Source organism: Ambystoma mexicanum, chromosome 8 (assembly GCF_040938575.1).
Source record: "Ambystoma mexicanum isolate Mex_15411 chromosome 8, UKY_AmexF1_1, whole genome shotgun sequence".
NCBI lineage: Eukaryota > Metazoa > Chordata > Amphibia > Caudata > Ambystomatidae > Ambystoma > Ambystoma mexicanum.
Window position 1 is genome coordinate 1,081,372,448 of NC_090929.1, and position 25,310 is coordinate 1,081,397,757.

The window sequence follows — 25,310 nt, forward strand, 5'->3', positions numbered from 1 at the left end:
GAGGACGAGGCAAGTCTGGCGGACCCCGCCGTCGTCGCCAAGGACAAGGCGGCAAAGCCTCGTCGAAGCAGTATTGAACCGGCCGTGGGGTCGGGCCCCCACCGAAGCACCCCGGTGGGAGGCCGGCTGGCGAGCTTCGTCAGCGTGTGGGAGTCCATCTCCACCGACCGTTGGGTGCTGGACGCCTTGGCCCGGGGCCACGCGCTCGAGTTTCAAAGAAAGTGTCCGCGCGTCCCCCCCGTGGCCAGGAAAGAACTTCATGTCCCTCAACTTCTCCTGGAGGTAAAGGCGATGCTCAGGAAGGGCGCCATCAAACTCGTCCCAAAGAGGCTTCGGGGCTCCGGAGTTTACTCGAGATACTTCCTCGTGAAGAAGAAGATGGGGGGATGGCGCCCCATCCTAGACCTGCGGCGTCTGAACAAGTTCATCAAGGCGCAAAAGTTCCGGATGGTCACCCTCCAGCACGTCCTCGGTCAGCTGGAGGAAGGAGACTTCCTGTCGTCGTTGGATTTGGAGGATGCCTACTTCCATATTCCCATCCTGAAGGGGCACCGAAAATTCCTCAGGTTTGTGGTCCAAGGGCGTCATTACCAGTTCAAAGCCCTCCCCTTCGGACTACGGTCGGCACCCAGGGTGTTCACCAAGTGCCTCGCACCGGTGGCGGCGCAGCTGCGCCGCGAAGGGATCCACGTCTACCCCTACCTGGACGAATGGCTCATCCGAGCCAAGACAAGGGAGCTCGCCGTGGTTCACACGGCAAGGACCGTCCAACTTCTCACGGACCTGGGATTCTCCGTGAACTACGCCAAATCCCACCTGGTACCCGCGCAAGACGCTCTGTTTCTGGCAGCGAGGCTCAACACAGTGTCCCTTCTGGCCTCCCCGTCGGAGGAGAGGACCAGGACCATCCTGGGCAAGGTGCAGCGGATGTTGGTGGCCGACGCGGCCAAGGTGAGGTCCATCAAGTCCCTCCTCGGAATGATGTCTTCCTGCATCTACCTCATTCCCATGTGCAGGCTCCGGATGCGCCCGTTGCAGGAGTTCCTGGACGCGCGCTGGATCCAAACGACGGGCAGCTTCGAGGAAAGGATCACACTCGACGAGAGTTTCCGACGAGCGATCCGGTGGTGGGGCACCCGCGCGCATCTGACGGCGGGCATGGACTTCCAGACCCCAGCCCACCAGGGGACAGTGACCACGGATGCCTCCCTGGAAGGGTGGGGAGCGCACACCGAAAATCTGCACGCAAGAGGCCTTTGGCTCCCGACGGAGAAATCCTTACATATCAACGTCCTGGAGCTCCGTGCAGTGTTTTGGGCCCTCAGGTCCTTCCTTCCGTCCCTCAAGGGCAAGGTGGTGAGGATCTTCACCGACAACACCACCACCATGTTTTACATCAGGAAACAGGGCGGAATCAGGTCCCCAGCACTGTCCAAGGAGGCGCAGGACCTGTGGCATTGGGCAGTCGCCCAAGGGATGTTTCTGGTGCCGTTTCATCTGGCAGGGATAAAAAACACCATCGCCGACTCACTCAGCAGGGAGCTGCGCTCGTGCCACGAGTGGGAACTACGGCAGGATCTGGTGGATCGCCTCTTCCGACGGTGGGGCACACCCCAGATCGACCTGTTCGCGACGGCGACGAACTCCAAGTGCCGGAGGTTCGCCAGCAGGTTTCCCCAGGCGAGGAGCATGGGCGATGCTTTCTCGTTCCCCTGGGAGGGCCTGTTCCTCTACACGTTCCCTCCTTTGCCACTGCTAATCCGGCTCGTCAACCAGCTCAAGAGGTCACGGTGCAGGATGATCCTCGTCGCACCTGCGTGGCCGAGGCAGATATGGTTCCCGGACCTTCTGGACTTGTCAGCGTCCCCGCCAATCAAGCTGCCGGTGGACGCGGATCTGCTCTCCAGGGAAGGAGGCGCCATCCTCCACCACGACCCGAAATCGCTGAACTTGCAGGCCTGGCTCCTGCAGCGCTAGAGTTTGGAGGATACGACATACCGGCCGACTGCAGAGAGGTTCTTGCAAAGGCCAGGGCGTCCTCGACTCTTAAATGCTACGGACACAAATGGAAGAGGTTCTCTGTCTGGTGTCACGCACAGAAGATTAACCCTCTACGGATTACGGCTCCCCAAGTACTGCCGTACCTGCTGACGCTGGCCAAAGCTGGACTGACACACGCGGCCATCAAGATTCATCTTGCTGCGATCTCCCGATACACCAGAACCACGGGGCGGACGTCCTTGTGGTCTCATCGTCTGGTGAAAGAGTTCATGAAGGGACTGTTCAGATCGTTCCCGCCGGTGAAGGCTCCGGCCCCGGCGTGGGAGCTCAACGTGGTGCTGACCAAGCTCATGGGACCTCCGTTCGAGCCTCTGCACTCGGCCCCGTTGAAGTTTCTGTCGTGGAAAACAGCGTTTCTTGTGGCCGTCACCTCCGCACGACGGGTGGGAGAGATCCAGGCCCTTTCCTGCAAGGCCCCGTACTTGACTTTTCACGACACGAGGGTAGTGCTCAGGACGCACCCCTCCTTCATGCCCAAGGTACCGTCGGACTTCCACCTCAACGAACCCTTGGTGTTGCCTGTATTCTTCCCGTCGCCTTCGTCGCCGGCTGAGAGAACTTTGCACTCGCTGGATGTGGCTAGAGCGCTGAAGTTCTACGTGGACCGCACAAAGTGTTTTTGGAAGACGTCACAACTCTTTGTGAACTTTGGACCTGTCAATCAGGGGAAGGCTCTCTCGAAGGCTTCCATTTCCAGATGGCTCTCCGGCTGTATCATGTACTGTCATCGGTTGGCAAACAGACCGCTGCCTGGCCGTCTGAGAGCCCATTCCACCAGAGCGATCGCAGCTACCACGGCGTTCCTTTCTGGTGTGCCCCTGCTGGACATATGCAGGGCTGCTACGTGGAGGTCGACGCACACCTTCACGAAGTTCTACTGCGTCGATCGGGATTCCAGGGAGGAGTCCAGGGTCGGGCAAGCAGTGCTGCGCAACCTGTTCGCCTGAGGTGAGCCTGGTGAGGAGGTAAGATGCTTAATGTTGAGTTTGATGTAATGCTTAATGTTGAGCCTTTGCCACCTCCCGTGGTTGTGCATGTGTGTACTGCTATGTATTCTTTATTCATGAGCATGTGAATCCATGCCAGACCCCATGCTGGAGAAGGAACAAGTTACTTACCTGTAACTGTTGTTCTCCAGCATGGGTCTGGCATGGATTCACATGCAAACCCTCCCGCCTACCCCTCTGCGGCTCTTCACTTGGTCATACTGCCACTTCACGTGCTTCCAAATCTGAAGATGGCTGCCAGAGGCAGTGCTTAGGTAGAGGGCAGTCATTGGCTGTGGTCAGTATGACGCAGAGACCAGTGATTGGTTATTACTACGAAAGACAGATCAGAAACGAAACTGATACTGGTTTTTTCTTTACCGAGGATTCCCAGCCTGACGACGGGGAATATTCATGAGCATGTGAATCCATGCCAGACCCATGCTGGAGAACAACAGTTACAGATAGGTAACTTGTTCCTTTACTCTCGTACATGTTTATTTTATTTTTTACAGCATAATGCAATTTTTTAAGTACCATATACTCAAAATGTCAGTGTTACAGTTTTCGCACTGTTCTATGGCCATGTTGTTCTCAGGTCATTAAATGCCATATATGTCATGCACTTCTTTTTTTTAATAGTTATTTGGTTAAAAAATAACATTTAACAGACATAAGAAAAAGTGCATGCATGCAATATCTCCTTTAAAATATAAGTTAATAAATTGTATACTTAAAAAAAACAATAATAAATACTGTATATAACATACAAGAAAAGAAAAAACCAAAACAAGAAGGAATTATAAAATAGCAAACCATGAAAGCTCAAGCTTGGATTCCCCGCAAGATGGGGCTTTGTGCAGCCTGGCTGGATAGGGGGAGATGGGGAATGTCTTGTCCCTATTCACATTAAAGCCAAGGGATGCCTGTTTCTGGACATATGTGGTTCATCGGCTGCCCATGTTTGGACAGCCCTTGCCAGTTTGAATGCTGAAGACCCTTACAGTAGTTGGCCAAGGACAGCCTCAGCCTGAATTTGAAATAGAAGGGGAGGTGTCCTGCAGCCATTCCCCATACCATTGACTGGAAGCAATATCCCGAAGAAGGGCACCATTTTGAAGCCCTTGAAGACTGCAGCTGATCGTGCCCGTTATCATCAAATCCCGGTGAAGCCCTTCCTCATATCACGGTCCCAGACCCTTGTCTGTGCTTCAACCCTTGGACTGGTGGTACCAACCAGTTGGGATCCCTGTAGGAGAAAGCCATTACCATAATCGATCAGAAGTGTACTGTGAAAATCTTAAGGGCTGTCCACCTTTGCACAGTGGCCTAACACAATCTCTCTTGCTGGAGCTGCTCTCCTGCATGAAGACTGGAATTCTTGGAGCGGAGTCTTCATTTCCCCACATGTCTTGCCTGACGCTGCCATTTTGCCCCTCTTAGCAATGTCCTAGGGTTCTCCTCTCATCATGGAACCTGCTGTGGTTGCTGTTTACAAGTGCTTGGTCCATCCTGCTGTAAGAACATTTGTTTATCCTGACCGTCGATCAGAGCTTGGAACTGCCATCTAGCTGGAACCAATTTCGGCGCAGACTTCAGACACTGAATCTGTGATCCCTGGAATCCCCACAGCTAGACCAACAGCAGAAGTAGCTCCAATGAGCGTGATGACCCTAAGGTGATCACTTCGAGACAGAGTTCAGGTGCTAGCCTTCATTCCTGTGTTCTCTCCTTTTCCATAACTCTTCCCTGCCTGGTCATGATCAGTGGAGTTCTGGTGAAGGTTCACCCTCCCCACCCCCAGGGTATCCCCTAGTGTAGTGGGACTGAGAGTACCCCTAAAACCTCTTTACTTAACTCCAAACTCCTAAAAGTGCTTTGTATCGGGAACTGTGCTCACCTGTTGGCTTTGCCAAAGCTTGTTCATTCCCGGCTTTTCAGACTTCATACTCCATACTCTGTGTTAGAATGGATTTCTGAACTCTGCTCTGGTGAATGGATGTTCAGGAGGCCACCCTTGTTTAGTGAAACAGAGAACACTTATGCCAAGTTAGCAAGACAATTCAAGGTAGCTTGGAGAGCAGTGAAGGCTAGGTCTCAGGACTTGTGGGGGTGAACTGAGTTCTTGGATGAGCACACACAGTAGGACATAAGAATTACCCTTAGACAGTACCATAATAAAAATATACAATTTATTACGATAACAAACACAGGTAAATAATGATGAACACAGCATATAAAACATGCACAATTGCTTTTTGGTCAATGCACAAAAGTGTGGACTCCCGCCAAAACATGTAAGGAAGGAAGGCACACAAACTTTAACATAATGGCCAACTCCAGAAATGGGTATCCCTAACTTGAAGTCCAGTACTACGAATATTAGAGCCTGTGCTCAATGTTATGTTTGTGCGTAAAAGCACTCGTCGATGCATAAAGCTCACAAGGGACAAACTTCAATGGGAAGGAAAAGTTAGAAGAGAACACTGGAGTGTGGAAAGTTTGGTTCGAAGAGTCAGGGGCGTGTCTGCTACGGAGATCAGAGCTGTCCCCAACTTTCAGATGACTGAAGGGAGCAAGAGCCACCCAAGTCAAGGCATGGACCACAAGGGTTCCTTTGTGCGTAAAAAGGTATTGGATTAACTAGGTTCCACTGTTAAGTTGTATGACTACTCACTGCCCTTAGCTCACTCCGGGTTCAAACTTGGCTGGTTTGAAGGTCACCTGGACTACTAAATCCCCCTCCTTGTTGCGCTTCAAATTGCCCAGACGCTGCAGGACTAATTTACATCAGGAGCTGTAGCTCTTGTCTCGCATGCAGGACAAAGATGACACTGATGCAGCTGGTCTCGGGACACTTGAAGAAAAGCGAGAAAGTCAACAGCAGCGACCGCCACTCTCGCACAGTGATGCAAGAGCACCCAAGTCTTGCGGACTTCTGCACCCTTCTCTCTCGCGGCCCTAAAGCAATAGGGACGATGAGATTTGGCAAGAAGGTGCCTTACAGTGCGAACTGGGGTTGTGTCAAACCTCAAGCCCAAACTCGATGTAGCCATGCCCCAGCACAGGCGCCAAGGGACAAGCTGGTCAGTCCACTGGAGGGCCCATGGACACTTCGAAGGCTCGTTTGCAGGGCACCAAGGAGACGTTGAGTGATTGGTCCCACCACTCAAAAGGGTTGAAGCACCTTTGCAGGTCTTTGTAGATCGAGCACAAAGCATGGTTCTACCGGGACAACAGCGGGCTCAGGGTGCCAAACCTTCTCTGCGCAGTCCTGGACAGTCATTGGATCTGCTTCACTGCTCTGGATACTTGGCTCTGTGTGTAGAGGTCGGTTCGGACCTCAGGATGTTCTGCAGCTCTGCACTCAGAGCCCCTTCTCATATCCTAAAGTCCAGTGAGTGCTCGCATCCCAGCTGGCCAATGAAGAGATCTGCACCACTCATGCACGCTAGCAGTGGTCCAATCAGTGACCACTGCAGCTCTCATGCTCTCGTGCACACCAGACATCCTGCCACCAGGAGTGTGGATTGGGACCAGACGGTCCCAGCCCACTTCCTGGGTACCTTCGCACATGACATGCATTCGCCCACGAAACGTGCCAGCTTTCGCGGGTCAATGCATGCCAAAAAAAGGACTCCCCGGGTCACAAAGAGCAAGGGGAAGGCCAAAGGAGCAGACAAAATACCTTGTCACGCAGCCATGACTGGCAGCCACAGTCATGAGCCAAAAGCGGTAAGCGAGGTATGGCTCGGTAAAAGTTAATAAAAATACACAAAAAGCTTCTGCTGCTACCAGTCTACTCCTAGGCACATTGGCCAGTTACCAAGAAATCCTTAAGGGATGTCTAAGGCCCGCAAGGACCACACTGCACGGTACAGTAATGTACTTTGCACACTGAATTAAAGTTGCCAACAGTGGCAACAAAGTCATAAGACTAAGGAAAACAATGTTTCCCAGGACTGACTGTCAGAAGGACAAGTCAGTTTCCCCAGAATGATGCGCGAAGGCCCTCTGGAGCGCAGCTGAAGGCTCTGCTTCACTGGCAGACAGGTCAGGAGGCTGAAACAAAAGCAAAAAGTTGGGCTGTCCCCAAATAGAGGTAAAATCGGCTGTAAGTGAAATATTACCTAACACTCAGCTACTTAACGGGGGCACTGACTCTTCTGAGGCACTAGGCCTACTTAGGAGGAGTACTTAAGCTATCCAGATCTTAGATTTATAAGGCAGAGTATATGGTTCAGAATTGTGTTTTATTGCCTCATCACTTTACTGCTAACAACCTTTCCTGTTCAAGTTCATTTGAACAGTATTTACTGTTTAAAATGTAGGCAATATTACTCTGAGATCACCCACTGTGATAAATATGTGTTAGACACTTAAGGACCGTTCGACGAAGCGTTGGGCCCACCACGCCAGGCAGGCGGCCATGGCAGCGGAGGGTGCCTTCAGCGATGGCAGCGACGCCGTGCTTTCGGACGGTGTGGGCATTACGGCGTGGAAAGACAGCCGAGCGCAGGTCCCCGACCTCGGAAGGTCGTCCGACAGGGCGGCTATGGGGAAGTCCCCCGGCGACACAGGCGCTTCACACACCACTCACACAAAGTCCAACCGAGACTCGACGACGTCGAGTTCTCGGAAAGAGGCACAAACAGAACGGTCCGAATCGGTGTCCTCTGGGCGTTCTCGATCGAGATCGCCACATGACTCCAGGCAATCATCCACTCTTGCCAAGAGTGCCTTGCTCCCTAGGCTAACAGAAGTTCGGTCGTCGGAGGACGAAGATGACTTCCACCCCCAGGCCGCGCTCCAGGAGTCGGAGCCCGCAGACAAGATCAGCGCGGCCCCACATTCGAAGGACAGGGACTCTACCCCCGATCCTCGACGCCAGGCGTCGAAAACCTCCGGAGCCACAAAGGGACAGGGAAAATACTTTTCCACTCACGGGGAGGGGGGAAAACAGCAGAAGAAGCAGCCTCTGCACTCTTCCACACCTGTTAAACACTCCACTCCTCCTAAACAGACAGACAAGACTTGGTCTGCTGATATTTCTAAAACCAGCAAATCTACTCAAGATAAATCTCCTAGACTTTCTGAGAGAGTCATTCCCAGTTCCAAAAAATGGTCGAGTGATGACATAGATAGGGTCATGTCAAGGATGTCTTCTTTGGCAGACTTTTACGATAAAAATCCAGACCATTTCCTTTCATATGATCCACAAGGGGCTACACCCTCAGGCTCTAATGATCCTATCCCCCCGAGTAAGAAGCCCCGGTTTGAGAGACCGATGAGGTCTACAGACCCCTTTGAGGTACAACCATACTCACGGCCATACTCACTGTATCAAGGAGAGCCTTCCCTTGGTGAGGACCAAGATTTTGGCATGGTAGAAGAGCAAACCGGGACGGGCTACTATGGGGATGATGAGGACCAAGAAGAGGAAGAGGAAGACCCTGAACCCTACAGAGTAGATTCCCTGGTAGAGAAGGAAGCCCCAGTTACCGACTCCCCTGTCGATAACCAACCCCTCCTGAACGAGGTTCTCGCACGTGCAGCAGAACATTTCCATATTGACACCCACGGTGTCCAGGAAGAGAGGGACTTCGCCGAGGAGTTAGAGGGAGAAAGGAGGCCTGTTGCCCAGACCATCCATATCCTTAAGTCTATTCAACGAAGAATAGACCCGTCCCTGGTGAACCCGAACCTCACCAGAGCAGTCAATCCCAGAGTTGAAAAACTTTTCAGGGCAGCCCAGTCTGACCCTCTCTATATAAGAGGACATCTGAAGCCAGACTCCCTAGTTGTCACTAACACTCGTAAAAGGGCTGGAACACCCTTGTCATCGTCCGAAGCTCCTCCAGACAAGGAGAGCAAAAAACTATATGGTTTCGGCAGGAAAGTAGCCTCAACGTCCGCCTATCAGGCAAGGATTGCAAACTCCACCACCCTGTTGGCCAGCTACAACTGCCATCAGTGGGAAGAAGTCGCGGCACTCATAGCCTCTGCACCAGAACCCCTAAAGGGCCAGTTAGCACGAATTTCCGCAGAGGGAAGAGCCGTGTCTGGTTGTATTTTAAAAGCAACCTTTGACGCCGCGGACAACGCAGGCAGATTGATAGCAGAAGGTACTGTTATCAAGAGACGTGATTGGTTACGGCAGTCTGGGTTTAAGGCTGAAACCCAGGCATCATTGTTGGACAAACCGGTGGAAGCCGATCTGTTGTTTGGTAAGGCGGTCGAGGACGCGCTGAAGAATGCTAAGGACGAATAGGAGACACTCAAGTCCCTTGGCCAGTTAACCAATAAACCCCCTAACCAGAGAGGGAATAGTAATTTCCGTCGCCCACGTGGCCAAAATTCCCAGAGAGGATCTAACTATTCCCAGGGGCAGGGTACACAGTGGAACAACAACAGCCAACAGTCTACCCAGGGTTACGGCAGGGGTAATAGGAGAGGACGTGGTAAAGGCAGAGGCAGCCCCAGTAAAGGAGGCGGCACGCCTCCACCAAAGCAGTGACGCTCAGTTCAGGGTCCCTTCTCACGCAACCCCAGTAGGGGGATGCATTTCCAACTTCACCCAGGCTTGGGAAGGGATCACATCAGACAGATGGGTGCTGTCAACAGTATCCGCAGGGTACTGTATAGAACTACTGCAGCGTCCCCGGAACCATCCTTCACGACAAAGAGTACACTCTATACAACATCAGAAGATTCTCCTTGAGGAGATCGCCATTCTGCTAGCAAAGGACGCGATAGAACTCGTCCTGGGACACCAGGTAAACAAGGGTATTTATTCAACTTACTTCCTTGTGCCAAAAAAAGATTTGACAATGCGCCCAGTATTGGACTTACGGTCTGCACACAAGTATGTCAAGCCCCAAAAGTTTTGTATACTACGCTACAAGAGGTAATCCCCCTCCTAAAAAAGGGGGATTACATGGCAACCTTGGATATGAAAGATGCCTATTTTCATATTTCCATGTTCCCAGTGCACAGAAGGTACTTGCGCTTCAAGGTGGACAGTCGGCACTACCAATTCAAGGTACGGCCCTTCGGGATAGCTTCGGCACCAAGGGTATTCACCAAGGTACTGGCGGTGGTGGCTGCACACCTACGCAGGGAGGCAATCCCGTTGTACCCTTATCTGGACGACTGGGTCATAACGGGGAAAACCCCAGTAATTTGCAGGACAAACATTCAAAGGACTATCGACCTCCTCCACGAATTAGGCTTCTCATTCAACGAGAAAAAGTCAAGCCTGCTGCCAAGCACCTCCAAACAGTTCCTAGGAGCAATCCTAGATACTCAAGAGGGGTTGACATTTCCTTCAGAGGAAAGAATTCAGAATATACTACTGCAAATTCCGCAATATCAGTCCGGTCACCAAATAACGGTACGCAAAGCAATGCGTTTGCTGGGCATGATGGCGTCATGTATTTACCTGGTCCCCCACGCGTGCCTGCGCATGCGTCCCATGCAGGAATGGTTGGCGAAACAGTGGTCTCAGGCAAGTGGTCAGTGGGACGATCTAGTGGTCGTTTTGCCAACACTTGTACAAAGCCTTCACTGGTGGACAAGAGAGAATCTTGCACAGGGAAAACCCTTTTACGATCCCGAAGTACAGGCAGTAGTCACTACCGATGCATGTCTGACGGGGTGGGGAGCTCACCATCTCCACCACACAGCTCAGGGTCTCTGGTCTCCCTCAGTCGCCAAGAACCACATCAACCTGCTAGAGCTTCTGGCAGTATTCAGAGCGCTTCAAGCGTTCGAGCCCCACCTACTAAACCTGTCAGTGCAAATCCGGACGGAGAGCACAACAGAAGAACCACATCAACCTGCTAGAGCTTCTGGCAGTATTCAGAGAGCTTCAAGCGTTCGAGCCCCACCTACTAAACCTGTCAGTGCAAATCCGGACGGACAGCACAACAGCCATGGTCTACCTGAACAAGCAAAGAGGGACTCGTTCGCCAAATCTGTCCAAGCTTGCCCAGAAAATCTGGATATGGGCACTCAGACGGAACATCTTCCTGTCATCACAACATGTTCCACGGGAGCTCAATTCCCTAGCGTATGCTCTGAGCAGAGACTCCCTCCCAGAGGGACACGAATGGGTTCTACACAGAGAGGTCGTAGAAGATATCTTCTCTCAGTGGGGCTTCCCCACTATAGACTTATTCGCCACAAGCGAAAACAGACAATGCCCAGGATTTGCATCCAGGTTCCCCCAACCAGACTCCCAGGTGAACGCCCTGTGGATGAACTGGTCGGGGATGTTTGCGTACGCTTTTCCACCAACTCCTCTCATCAGGAAGGTGGTCAACAAGATGAACAGAGAGTCGATGACGCTCGTCCTAGTTGCTCCCATGTGGGCAAGACAACCGTGGTTCCCACACCTACGCAGGATGGCGGTGTGCGAGCCCATCAAACATCCAGCCTGGTACAACCTACTGTCCCAGCACCAAGGTCAAACAGTGCATCAGCAACCCAACTCAATGAACCTGGCAGCATGGCTCCTGAGGTCATAGACTTTGGACATCTCAATTTACCAGAGAGGTGTATGGACATCCTAAAAGAATCTAGGAAACCAAACACAAGGCACTGTTACTTTGACAAGTGGAAGAGATTCGTTATCTGGTGCCAGAGTAGACAAATCAACCCAATTGATTGGACTCCTTCCACTATTGTTACATACATGCTCCACCTGCTAGATGCGGGATTGGTTTTTAACTCACTGAAAGTACACCTGGCAGCCCTGTCGGCATACACCACTTCCCATAACAAGGTCTTGTGGTGGAAAGTACCGATAGTTAAAGCCTTCATGGAAGGAGTAAAGAGACTTCACCCTCCTATTTCAAACCCACCACCAGGGTGGGACCTTAATGTGGTGCTATCTAAGCTCATGGGCCCCCTTTCGAGCCCATGCATAAAAGCAGTCTCAAACACCTGACTTATAAAACGGCCTTCTTAGTAGCTATTACTTCTATAAGAAGGGTCAGTGAAATTCAGGCTCTGTCAGTGCAGGATCCCTTCTTTACTGTCCATAAAGACAAACTGGTTTTACGCACACACCCTAGGTTCTCACCTACGTTTATATCTAAATTCCACGTAAACCAGTCCATCGAGCTTCCGGCTTTCTTCCAGGACCCTCAAAGCTTGGCTGAGGTGAAACTACACACCCTAGATGTGCGTAGGGCGGTCCTCTACTATGTAAATAAGACCAGACTGCTAAGGAAAACAGATCAGCTGTTTGTCTCCATAGCTACAGGCAGAGAGGGGGATCGGGTCTCTAAAGGTGCCATCTCGAAGTGGATTATTAACTGTATCCAGCTGTGTTACTCACTCTCTGAAAGAACTGTCTTTCACGCCAAGAGCCCACTCTACTAGAGGCATTGGGGCCACTCTGGCTTTCATTGCAAATGTACCCCTTGACACCATTTGCAAAGCAGCTACTTGGAGCTCTCTTCACACTTTTACTCAGCATTACTGCATTGACACCCATTCCAAAGCAGATACACAAGTGGGACATGTGGTTCTAAGACACCTATTTGCTCATGACCCTTCTCGCATCCCACCTCCTTCTTCAGGTACTGCTCGCTAATCTATGCACAGCATGTGATCTAAGCAGATTCCACAAGCCTCAGAAGGGATACATTACTCACCGCAATCGTATTTCTGATGCTTGTATCTGCTTAGATTCACATGCGACCCACCCTTCCTCCCCTCTGAGAGAAGGCGCATGGTTGCTTGTAGTCCTTTCTATCTATCTGCTTGGATTATCTGTACTCGCGCTACTCCTCATGCTACCTCATGTCAGAATAAAAATACAATCTGAGGATCCTAGACGCGTGAGGAATCTTGGGTATAGTGGACGTCACACTAGGGATAGTATTACTGGCACGGCCTGTGTCGACTCCCATTTTCGAGTTTCGAAAAACAAACTGTAATACTCCGCAGCTTCCACTAGATGTCGGCCTACGCACAGCATGTGAATCTAAGCAGATACAAGCATCAGAAATACGATTACGGTGAGTAATGTATCCCATATGTTTGTGCCCCTGTGATATTTGAGCACTTTTGTGGGTAACTGTACTATTAAGTCACTCCTATATCTCCTGTAGTCTGCCTTACTTAGTCCACGCTAACCTTGATAGTTTGACTAGATCACAGTGTCAGTTATATTGTTTATCAACTGCGGTAGCCTCTGCAAACCCTCCCTATGGTTAGTGGTGAAAATCCATCTTAACCTTTTATAGTTCTGCCTTGACCACTTGTGATGCTGGAAATACCTTATGGAGGGGCAGGGCCTCCTAGTCCTACCACTTCTGTGTGTGTTTTCTCCGTTTTCTGTCATTGACGTTCACTGACATGATTGCAGTGTAGTGTGCTGAAAGGCTGGGTACCTACTTCAATCCACATTCTTTATGGGTGTCTGGGTGGAGTGAATGGCCTGATTGGCTGACTGCCTGCAAAAATGCCCTTTTGCATGATTGACTGGCTGAGCCTGACTCAGAGTTAATGGGGCACCATGTGTATTTCTGGGAACCTCTCACTTATCAATTTGTTCAGAAGCTGAAGTCAAATCTGAAGCAAGAAGAAGCTGTTTCTTGAAGCCTAACTGGTAAATTTTCTTCATGTAATCCAAAAGCTGTCATTTTCTTCCAAGGACTGATCCAGAGAGGACCTTCAAAGAAGACCTCTACCCGAACTACGAGGGACCATTGTGCAACCTGCTACTCTTCATCAAAAGTACCCTGGAAGAGGCAGTCCTGTGTGCCTTCCGTCCGGAGAATGGTCTTTGTGAGTCCTGAAGAGGAGTGACTGGACATCTCGAGTCGAAGAAGTCTATTGGTGTCACCCAGGGTCCGGATGTGCATTTTGTGACTGCGGAAAGGCATTGCTGTCTACCGCCCAGAAGAGGGGATACCCTTGCATAGTGCTGCTGGTCACCCGGACCTGCCAAAGCTCCAAACTGCCTAAGAACATTTCAAGGGACATCCTTGTCATCATCACTGACCACTTTTTTCCGCTGGAGAGAGTGAAGAATCGCTGAGTGCAGAGGAAGGTTGTCTGTGGGTTTCCTGCCACCAGAAGCTAACGAAGACGTGCCGACAGTCGAGACTTGGTGAAGGTCGGTGGTCCATTCAAGTGGTCGAGTTCAGGTCTCCAAAAACCATCCAGAGGTCCGTGCTGTGGCTGCAGCAACGAAGAACCGAAAGTCAGAAAACCGCGATATACTGAAACATGACACCAAAAGTGACCTATGCACCCATCGCCATTAGAAGTCATCGAAGGGTCGCAGGGGTCTTACTCATAACTTCCAAGCCTTTAAGGAGCCCACAGCAAGTTTCATCTTCACCGGACCTCTACAGTCTGTGAAATCGTCGACCAAAGGAGAGCACTGCGAAGAGTAAAACTGCTGCGATTCAGATGGACTTTGGTTCAATTTTTCTCGTGGACTCAGCATCCCAGTGGCTCCTTCCAAGGGGTGTCCATCCTCAGAGGGAATCGTTGAGTGAAGCCGAGAAACTCTGCCACTTCGCCTGCCAAGGCACCATAGGTACTGGGACGAGGAAGAGCATCTTCTAACCTCAGGAGTCCCCCAAGGGTCCCCGATTTGTCTTAGATCCAGTTCTCCTGTGGCCCCTCAAGTACTTTGGGATGATGGACCCTTTTAAAGAAAGCAGAAGGTTATTGAACATTATTGGACTGGGCTGTAAAAGACAAGATAAGTTACTCCCTAACTTTTGATGGGCTTTTGGCTCATGCATTGAAGCCCTCAACGTCAACGGTATCGACAATTTCGGCACCTTTGTCTGCAAATATCATGACACCATCCAGTATCATTGAAAAAACATATACCCCTTTACCTAGGGCTGACTTTTTCAAGTCCCTTTTCTCGATTTACGAGGATGCTAAGCCATCATTGGATGAATCGAGACCTTTTGGCCTCCAATATGGTACCCCATCAGTCCCTGAGGCCCCAATTTCTGAAAAATCCATAATAAAAGACTTTCAAGAGTGCCAACATGCCAGTGGTTTGGACACCTCACCAGAGCTAGAGTTTGGCATATCAGATCCATCTGATCATGCAGAAGTAACGTATAGGCAGTTAATGTCAAGGTTAGTTGAGTACATGGGATGGGCTAGACCAAGCCCAATTTTCGAACAGACCAATATTCTGGACATGGGACCTCAGGAAGACCCAATTGTGCCTTTTCATGCAGCTTTACAAAGCGTGCAACTACCAATTGGGAGGCACCTGAATTGAATTGGGCGGTCAACAAGAAACTGACTTCTAAATACCGGGTGTCGAGCAGTGATCCATATTATTTGTCAAAGTACCCAACTCCGGAGAGTCTGGTGGTACAGGATGCCACCTGAACCACAAGACAAAATGCCTACCCTACCATCCCTCCTGATAGGGATGATAAGCGTTACGACGCTCTAGCCAAGAAGTTTTTTTCGGCTGGAAGTATGGCCCTGAAATCGGCAAAATCCATGTGCACTTTGACTAGGTTCACTCGGGAGTGTATATCCATGGCGGCTGACCATATCCTCGCAGGGGAAGAACAAGACAGGTTTATGAACATAGTCAAGGATGTAAAAGATGCTATGTGTGAATCCCTCCAGACTTGTCTCGACGACTCTGGCAGTTTCAGCAGAGCAAGCAATGGCAGTTAGTACAGTTATGCGCAGGTTTGCCTAGTTAAGGAAGGCATGATTTGCTCCAGATGTACAATCCAGACTGCTTAACATGCTCTTTGACGGCACACATTTATTCGGTAACAAGGCTGATGAAAAGAGAAACTGCAAACTTCAAAGGCAGCAGCCAAATCCCTTGGTGCTGTGTTAGGGAGAATTTTCTTATAAGGCCAATTTCCCAAACCTAGTGAGTCCCCCAGCAGCTTTGCTGGATTTTTGGGGTTTGTTTTTTTCTCCTGCTAAGAGTGAGACTCTTTTCCTCCCACTCTTAGGCATGATTTGAGGTATGTCTTTTATGGGCTATGGGGTCTTTTTACTCCATAGCGTATCATCTGTTTTAGTGTATGTTACACAGCACCCTCAGTGTAGTAACACAGGGGTGTCATAGTGACCCCCAAACATACACTCCATACCCTGGGACTGACTACTGTCTCCCAGGGCATGCAAAGTCACCATTGACTTTACTAGTCCAAAATTGTGAACAGAACCAGTACCAACCATCATATTGTGGCAGTACTGGAAGGGGTTAATTCGATTACACCTGGGTCTGTTTCCAAGGGGGCACTGTCCTGTCCCCCCTTGTCGAGTTTCTGGCTGGTGGCAGTGGTTACCATGCAAAATATTCCATCGGAATATTTCCTATGGGATTTTCCCATTGATTTTAAACGCACCACTTTTTGGTGCAATGTTAAAGATGCTGCCGGTTTATTTAATATAAAATCACCGGTTGGGTCTTTTTGCCAGAACTCTCTTCTAAAATGGCGTTTGTGTCTGTCTCTGTAACTCCAACCAAGGTCGGGCCCTTTGTTCCACTTTTTGGCAGGCTTCTCCACAGAAGCCCTCCAAATGGTGCCAATCTGTCTGGGTTCCACAGGATGTGCGGGTGGGGGAATGGGCACCCTGGACTGCGTTGCCTTAGTAACTCAAGTCTCACTCTGTTCTGATTGGCCCAGTGGTGAGCCGCCCGGCTCACCACTTAGCATGTATGAGTGACAGCTAGGCTGTTGAATGGGGGGTTTTCTGCACAAAAGCAGGGCTTTTGGGACTGGAAATTCAGAAGTTGCCACAGGACCCAAGAAATCCGAAGGGGGGAGAAGCTGAGCCATCTGCAACGACAACCCCACCGGTGGAGCTCTGCTGCAACAACCTCACCACTTTCCCGACGACAAGAGAAGATCCTCTGCTGAAAGAGTCTTCTTCCCCTGAGCTGGTGGGATCAACCAGTTCGCCATTTCGCCTTCCAGGACGTCTCTTGGTCGAATCGCCCGTGCCAAGCACCCTGGCGGCTGGATAGCCAAGCTTCACCACTGTGACTGCAAATAAAAGGAACGCACCTTTTAACCGACGAACTCCGCGGCTGGTCTCTTTCCTGGGCAGTGAAATGACTCCGTTTCCTCCTCGACGAGATCTTCTCTTCCCCTGGTCGAACCAACGAACTGCACCCGCTGCCAGGAACAACCACCACCGCTGGAGCTTCCTCAACTTTAAAGGTACTGTGTTCCACCTGGCCTCCCTTTCTACGGTTTGCTAAAGGTGACCCTTAAATCCTTGGCTTTCCAACTGGGTTGGACCCCAGACTTTCTAACTGTACCTTCTGAATCAACCCAACCTCTTTTGAACATTTTTTACAAAGACTTGAATGCATTTCTAAACTGTGTGATCTTGGGCACATTTCACCTTGCTCCATTTAAAGTGGGCCTGGCCTATGAACTTTGGCTCTACAGTAGACTCTGCTTCACTAACTTGTTTTGGTCTTAGAAAAGTGTTGGGAACTGTTTTATTTTCATGACCTGCCTTTTTCTCTCCCTTTAACTTAATTATTGAAGTGCCATCTAAGTTACGCGCTCACATCTGTTTTTACAAATAGTGGTGTTTTGACTTGGACTTGTCTAATAATTCTTAAGGGAGGTGTGTATACTTTTCTGATTGTGTTTGAACTTTCTTTGATTTATAGTGCTAGTGTATTTCCTAAAGTGTGTGTTAAATAAGTAATTATATACTTTGGATACCAAGCTCTGGTCAGTGTTTGCTTGCTCTACTGTGTTTTTAGCCCTATTGTGTATCCTCTGTATACTGCCCTACTCTTCTTGAGAGAAGTCTGACTGCTCAGCCACAGCTACCAGGTAAATCTGGGTGGTGCAGACTGCTACCAATTGGGTTTACTGCTTACTCCTGTAGTCTTAATCTTCTTGCAGTGTTCCCCAAGGGAACTGCACAGGATTCTGCCTAACATGCTGGGTTTAGACCACCTCCAATTCGACCCAAGGGTACGCCCTGGAGGGTTTGGTCCTTTCATCACTGCTCCACATTTCGAAGAGACAGAGGACAGTCAGTTCAAAGAGGCCAATGAATATTCCCCCGTGGTGGATGGGGAGAGATGCCAAGACTGCCTCAGCAGCGGCTGCTTTGCCATCAGCCACTGTGTCAGCCACCCCAAAACCCCTCTGAGGACTTTGTTCACAAGACTGCAGTGAGAGGCAGACTCTCACAGCATCTGAAGGAATGGTGGGCTATTACTTATGATGCTTGCGCATTGGAAACAGTTGCCCAGGGTTACTACCTTGCCTTTCTGAAAAAGCCTCAGAGTCATCGACGGGGGAACAGCTCTTTCAAATTTCCAGATCTGCTCCTTATGCAGGAAATATTAACCCTGTTAGAGAAGGGTGCTATAGAACCAATACATGTAGTGGAGAGGATCAAGGGTTGGTACTCCCCATACTTTCTAATTCCAAAAAAGGACAGAGGATTGAGACCCATCTTGGACTTAAGAGACATGAACAAGTTCCTCAGGAAGGACAAGTTCAAGATGGTTACCCTTTCTCAGATCCTTCAGGCCATCCAGCTTCAGGACTGGATGGTATCATTGGACCTTCAGGATGCTTACTTTCATGTGCCAATCCATCACAAGCACAGAAGGTACCTGAGGGTCGCTGTTGGCGTTTCTCATTATCCGCTTCGAGTTATGCCATTTGGGCTGGCCTCCGCCCCAATGGTTTTCACCAAGTTAATGGCGGTAGTGGCAGCAAGTATCAGGAGGGGGGGGGGGAGGGGTTGATGTTTACCCCTACCTGGACGATTGGCAGATCAAGGTCACTTGCCCAGAACAGGCCCTGGAAAATCTCATCTCCACCTGTCACTCCCCTCACAGGCTGGACTTCTACCCTCAACTCAAGATACCACCTAAAAGGCTCCAATTCATTGCAGCAGTCCTGGATGCATCCCTGGGAAAAGCCTCACCACCAGAGGTGAGGACCCAAGACATTCTGCAGATGGTCACCAAATTCCACCGTGCCCAGCATCTCCCAGCCTTCGATTTTCGGAGTTTACCCGGCCTCATGGCATCCTGCATTTTTCTGGTGCCAGAGGCTCGCCTGAGAATGATATATCTCCAATGGGCTCTCAGAACACAGCAGTCCCAATTCTCAGGAAGGATGTCAGACCTCGTACAGGTTTTAAGTAAAGTCTCACAGGACCTTCGATGGTGGGTCTGCCAGGAGAACATTCTGAAAGGAGAACCATTTTGGCAACCATGGCCGGAGATAACAGCAGGGACGGATGCCTCACTCGCGGGGTGCAGAGCCTACGCCAACAATCTGACAATCAGTGCTAATTGGTCTCCATCGAAGTCCAATTACACATCAACCTTTTGGAGCTGAGGGCAATCGGACTAGTGCTAAAGGCCTTTCTGCCCCTGTACTTGGAAAGAACGCCCTGATAATGATGGACAACATGGTGGCCATGTACTACCTCAACAAAAGAGGTGTAGGGTCACTACCACCCTTAGGAGAGGCAATGCAGCTCTGGTTCTGGGCAATCCCAGAAGGGATCTCCCTATCGGCAGTTCACCTAGCCAGAGTGGAGAATACAGCAGCAGATGCTTTGAGCAGGCAGAGCACAGTTTCCCACGAGTGGGAACTAGCTCAGGAAATCCTTCAAGAGATCTTCACCCTTTGGGGAACCCCTCAAGTGGATTTGTTCGCGACCAGGGTCAACCGGAAGTGCAAACTGTTCTGCTCCAGGGAATATCCCCCAAGAGGAGCTCACTGAGACTCGTTCATTGTAAATTGGGAATTTCCACTCCTGTATGCGTTTCCTTAAGTCCCTGTCATTCCTCACCTGATCAGGAGGTTGAGAAAGTTCAGGAAATCCATGATCCTAATTGCTCTGGGTTGGGCCAGAAGGATATGGTACCCGAACCTTCTGGACATGTCCATTTGCCCTTCAATGCGTCTATCACAAAGAGCATCTTCTCTTGCAAGAGGAAGGTCAGGTTCTCCATCCAGAGGTCCAGACAATCAGCCTTCACGGATGGTTTCTGAGAGGCTGAGATACAAGGATTGGGACCTCCCGGATGACGTAATGGAGATTATGCTTTCGTCCAGAAGGCCAGCAACTAAGCCTTTGTACCACTGCCATTGGAACAAATTCTGCAGCTACTGTAGAGGTAAGAATGCTGATCCATTTACATGTAATACACCTATGGTGTTATCCTTTTTGTTACACCTAGCTAATCTGGGGCTCCAGATTGGTACTATTAAAGGATATCTTGTGGCGCTTTCTATATTTAAGCGCACTTCGGAGGAGGTATCTTACTTCAAAATTCCTCTAATAATACAATTCATAAAGGAATTGACAAATGTTTCCCTCCGACCCATTTTCAGGTCCCGGTTTGGGATCTCAACTTGGTGTTGAAATGTATGATGTGTGCTCCTTTCAAGCCTATGCACTCCTCTGCTAACCTTAAAAACCATCTTCTTAGTAGCCATTACATCTGCCAGAAGGGTGACTGAGCTTCAGGCTTTATCCTGCAAGCCTCCATACACTATTTTGCATAAGGACAAGGTGGTCCTGAAGGTAAAACCCACCTTTTTACCCAAGATTGTATCTGAATTCCATCAGCCTCAGAAAAACATTGCCATCATTTTGCCCTCCCCCGCACCCTGGGAAAGGAAGAGGAGAGGCTACACAGGCTTGATCCTAAATGTGTACTAACTTCTTTATCGCCAGAATGGCAAAACTAAGACAAGATGACCAACTGGGCATGGCGACTTCCTCTGCATTACAGAGGGGAGTACCAGTAAAAGAAATGTGTGGCTGCTTTGTGTGGCTGCCACATGGTCGTCCGTGCATACTTTCACCAAACATTACAGTTTGGATTCTGGCCGGGAAGGCTTATTTGGTAAGGCAGTGTTGCATTCTGTGCGCACAGACCCATGAGAACTACTAAATTGTCACGTAAAAGTCTGACTCCCTCCCCAGGAAATACTAGCAACTGCTTTGGGAGTCTATCATAAGATAAGGAATACGTGGTAGGACACAATCCATTCGAAGAACAAGTTACTTACCCCTGGTACCGTTCTTTCGACTTGATGTTCCTCCCACGTATTCCTCATCGCCCCTCCCAACCTACCCCGCAGTAGAATTTCCTTTGCTATTGCAGTCTGCACTCTCTCAGGAGGAGTAACTATCAGGTATGGGATGGATACTACATTCGTAAAAACAGAACTCAAGCCAACGGACACTGCACGCGCTATATATGCCTTTGATGACATTGACGTCGAGACGGATGCCTCCGAGGGACATAGTCGACAGTCATCGACGTGCAGCGCCCTCTGCTGAAAAAATGTTTTCAGGTGCAGCTAAGCTGGATATTGGAAATATCATAAGATAACGAATACGTGGGAGGAACAGCTAGTCGAAAGAAAGTTACCAGTGGTAAGTAACTTGTTCTTCTTCCCTATTTTATGCTGATGCACCTCACTTAAGAATTCACATGCCTATTTAAAACTGTCTGCAGTTAGTGCATCTATTACTGAATTTAAGAATTGTGTGGAACCAAATAGTGTATATATTTGCCATTCTTTTAATATATATTTCCAAGTACAATGTGTTATTATTTAAATGTATATATATATTCCCGAATCTTATTTTATATAAAGGAGCTGTGTTATCCCCTAACAATGTGTGGACATTCCTTTGTGGGGGTTTGGGGACTCGCTGTACTTAAGAACCTGCCTGCATCACCTCCTGAGAGCTTAAGTCTTGGTTGCTCGTCCATTCTGCCATATAGAGAACTTTGGGGTTGCTCTGTGCCATTGTCCCAACCATATAGATGACAGAAGTGCAGATACCCCGCTCCAGTCTTTACACCGCTCCTCTCCCTGTTTTGACAGATTTGCCCCATACCATAACCGTCCGGACATGCCCACTCCCAATGTTTTCACAATTATGCCAGGCTAGACTCGCCCCTATGTTGTGGATTTCTTTTTATGTTGAGAAATCAGTTTCCTGAAAGGTACTCTCAGAAGCCGCAAATCTTTGATCTAGTCCTACAAAAATACTTGGTGTAATGTACTAAAAATACAGGTTCCTGCTCAGAAGGTGTGGATTGTAGGGTGCATCCACTCCCAAATGGTCAGAAAGCAGGAGGCAGAGTACATTCCATCCTATTCTGCAGGATTGTTGGATTTCTGAACACCTGTTTGCTAGTGTAAAACTCCACTGCATATTTTCTCTTCCCTTTTGCAGCTGTGCTGTACTTCCTTCTACAAGTCAGCTTTCTGGTGGATGAAGGGGTATCACCTGTTCTTCTTCAGCTTCTCTCATGTGCCTTGTGTGGAAGCAGAGTACTTTCAGCAGCATCAACCTCGAGTGCCCCATCTTCAGCTCCTGCTGCGTCTGGCACAGGGCAGCCACCGACCCAGAGCAAGTCAGTCACCAAGAAGAGCAAGAAGGAAGATAAAGAGAAGGAGAAAGATGGTAAGTGCGAATCATTGTTTTCACACAAGTTTTCTCTGACGGGCCACCCTTCAGGAAGTTGTTTGTTTCTCATGCAATGTATGCTGAAGGCATATGAGCAAGATTCTCTGCACCAATTACTGCTGATATTGGTCTCTTCATTGTTGTGTACTTCAGTTGGTCACTGTAATGTGAAAGTGGGGATGAATCGCACTTTCTCTCGTAATGGTTGTGTGAAAGCCAACAATGCATATTTCAGTGTTTTCCTTTGTTTAATTTGGACATGATTCCACGAGGTGCAGGTGTGCTTCCTAATACCTTCAAATAGGAGATTTATATCAGGCAGTTGGCAAATCAATGTGTATGATTTCTGTTAGGAATTTTTGTTTTGCTGCTGTCCTCCCATAGAAGTCCATGGGACACCCTTTCGCTTTGCTTGTTTTGACCCCTGTCCTGACTTTTCTGAGGTAAGTAAAGCCTTCTGCTTTACTTCCTTTCTTGTTTTCTCATCATTCTTATGGGGGAACTGATTAGTCCCTAGGAATATCAGTACTGAGAGACTAAGGCCCGGAAATTTGTGTTTGACAGTATTCCGGTGGTAAAACTGCCCGTAATAGGCCAAACGGTATTACTGTTAATGCCATTTGGTCTGGCAGAATTACCACCGGATGAGAAGTGGCGTTAGAGGGAATTAGTCCCACTTTTTGACGTCCACAGGACTCCATGGGAATTTCAGCTGGAATACCGCTGATGTTGCTGATGGTTCGCCAGAAATTTGCTGGAGGTAAATTCTCCACTCCAGGCCCAACTGGATTCAGTTACTGCCACATTTATTTTTACTGCTCTGCCATACTCGTAATGTGGGCCTATGTCTCTCCTTGTGAACTCTTGTATTGTTACAACAATTGCACACATCACCGTACAGTGACGTGCAGTTGGGATACCTTATATCCTTATTTCTTTTTACGTAATCGCTTTTTGATTACTTTAATAATGCGCCTAAGACAGGCTGGGGCCAGCAGTGATATTTCTACTGTTTCTGATACATTTTACTTGTGCACTTTTGCACTTACAGCGAATGGCTACTAAAAGGTGGCTAGCACCCAAAGATGGCCATTCCACAAGGTTTTTTGCTTGTTCTTCTGCCATATTGTTCTTTGGCCTTCTTCCTGCCTTCTCAGATCTGGAAATGCCTTATGTGTGTAAGGTGTTTCTACCTGTGGATGTTTACATTTGTTTCATCCTGTAAAACAATGAGTGAATAGCTACCTGCAGGAGACCGGAGTATGGGGGCGGGGTAACACCTTACGGCACACATGTGCCAGAGTTCTATATAGCGCAAGGGGGTGCAGTGGCCACCAGGAAGGAGCTACCCAACGAGGGTGCATGCAGGTAAATACAAAGAGTTTTGACCTGTAAACCAAAACTCTTAGGGGGGGGGTCAACGACCAATAAACAACCACAGACTTCTTTGTTTTGTTTGAGCGCGAGTCTGCTTTATCTTTATAGGAAGACAGTTGGTAATAATCAAACAATACATACATTGGCCCTACATCACAACATAGATCTTTGACCTTGGCGGTTCTCATAACATACCCTTGTATGACATATTTGCACATGCGCTAAATAGATGCCATCTTATGTCGAACTTATCTTCTTTAAATGAACCCTGGCCTTTTCTTTACATACTTAACATAGCTGGTTACAGATATTACCATGGTGATGTCAGATACTACTGTGTTACATAACTTTTCTCTGTCGACAGTCTCAGGGTTGACATGACACTTTTACCTTTGATAAATACATAACATTAATGCCTGCATGTGCTCCCTGGAAGCAAACGTTTCTCATGTGACAAATAGCTCCTCCTGTCACTAGTCTTTCTTGTGACAGAACACTTTTACCTTTGATATCTCTTTGACGCTTAGGGTCACAGACATACCCTGAGAGAAAAACGCTTCCCCCCCTGTGCCTGGCTACCTACTTAGTCAGTCACTAATCTTTCTCTTGATGAAACTGAGGCCAATAACCACTGACTAAATATGACACTCGACCGACAGGGTCGAGGCGAGAGCATGTAAAACACAGAAAGCTGAATAAACAACTTTCTACTTCTGCGTCACCGAGAGGGGAACACAACTAGCATTACCCAAGTAACATTTGGCTAAAACTAAACCAAACACCCGGCCCGTTGTTAAAGCCCAGCTGACTGCCTAGCTGTAACGGGGGTGTTCCCGTTGCCTTTTCGGGTGTCTCCTACCTACTCGGCCCCGGGTGCCTCGTGAGCTGAGTAATGAACAGTCCCTATTTTGGCTTGCTCACACTCTCCGTCCCGGGTGGGGAAGGGGAGATCCGCCGACCCCACTGAAAGGCGGACGGCCTGGTGTGAAGGGGCCGGGAGTCCCCGACTCGACAGAGGGCCTTGGTGCCCTCTGGAGAAGTCTTGGCTTCAGCCTGGATTCCTCTCCACCTCTTCTCTCTGCTCACAAACCTCTGTCTGGCTGATATGCCCAACCAGCGTTTCCATTTTCCTTCACCAACAGGGGAGCCCCCTGCAAACCTTAGGTGAAATCACCTCATACATAGCCCCGCTCCCCCTGCTGGTAGTGCCCACATTATAATGGTCTCGTAAACTGCACACCTTAAACTACCACTGTGTGGAGAATGGCGGACACAAAAAGGACTAAGAAATACACAGCCTGCTTCTGAATACGCCACTGAGCCCTTTTTATGCTGAAACCTCTATGGAAAATGGGTTTACATGTGGAAATCCCTTAACTGGGAAAAGCTGTGGCTTTTGTGGGCTAATGTGATATTACT

The 25,310-nt window shown here is 49.2% G+C and overlaps 1 protein-coding gene across 6 annotated transcripts in view; it reads left to right on the forward strand.

Annotated features, from left to right (window-relative positions):
- UBR4 (ubiquitin protein ligase E3 component n-recognin 4) overlaps positions 1-25,310 on the forward strand; it is a 2,945,062-nt gene that overhangs the window by 1,987,829 nt on the left and 931,923 nt on the right. For all 6 annotated transcript variants that reach the window (XM_069611069.1, XM_069611071.1, XM_069611072.1 and 3 more), the window contains one exon: positions 22,281-22,511. In XM_069611069.1, coding sequence (XP_069467170.1) covers positions 22,281-22,511 — 231 coding nt within the window. The remainder of the gene's footprint in view (positions 1-22,280; positions 22,512-25,310) is intronic.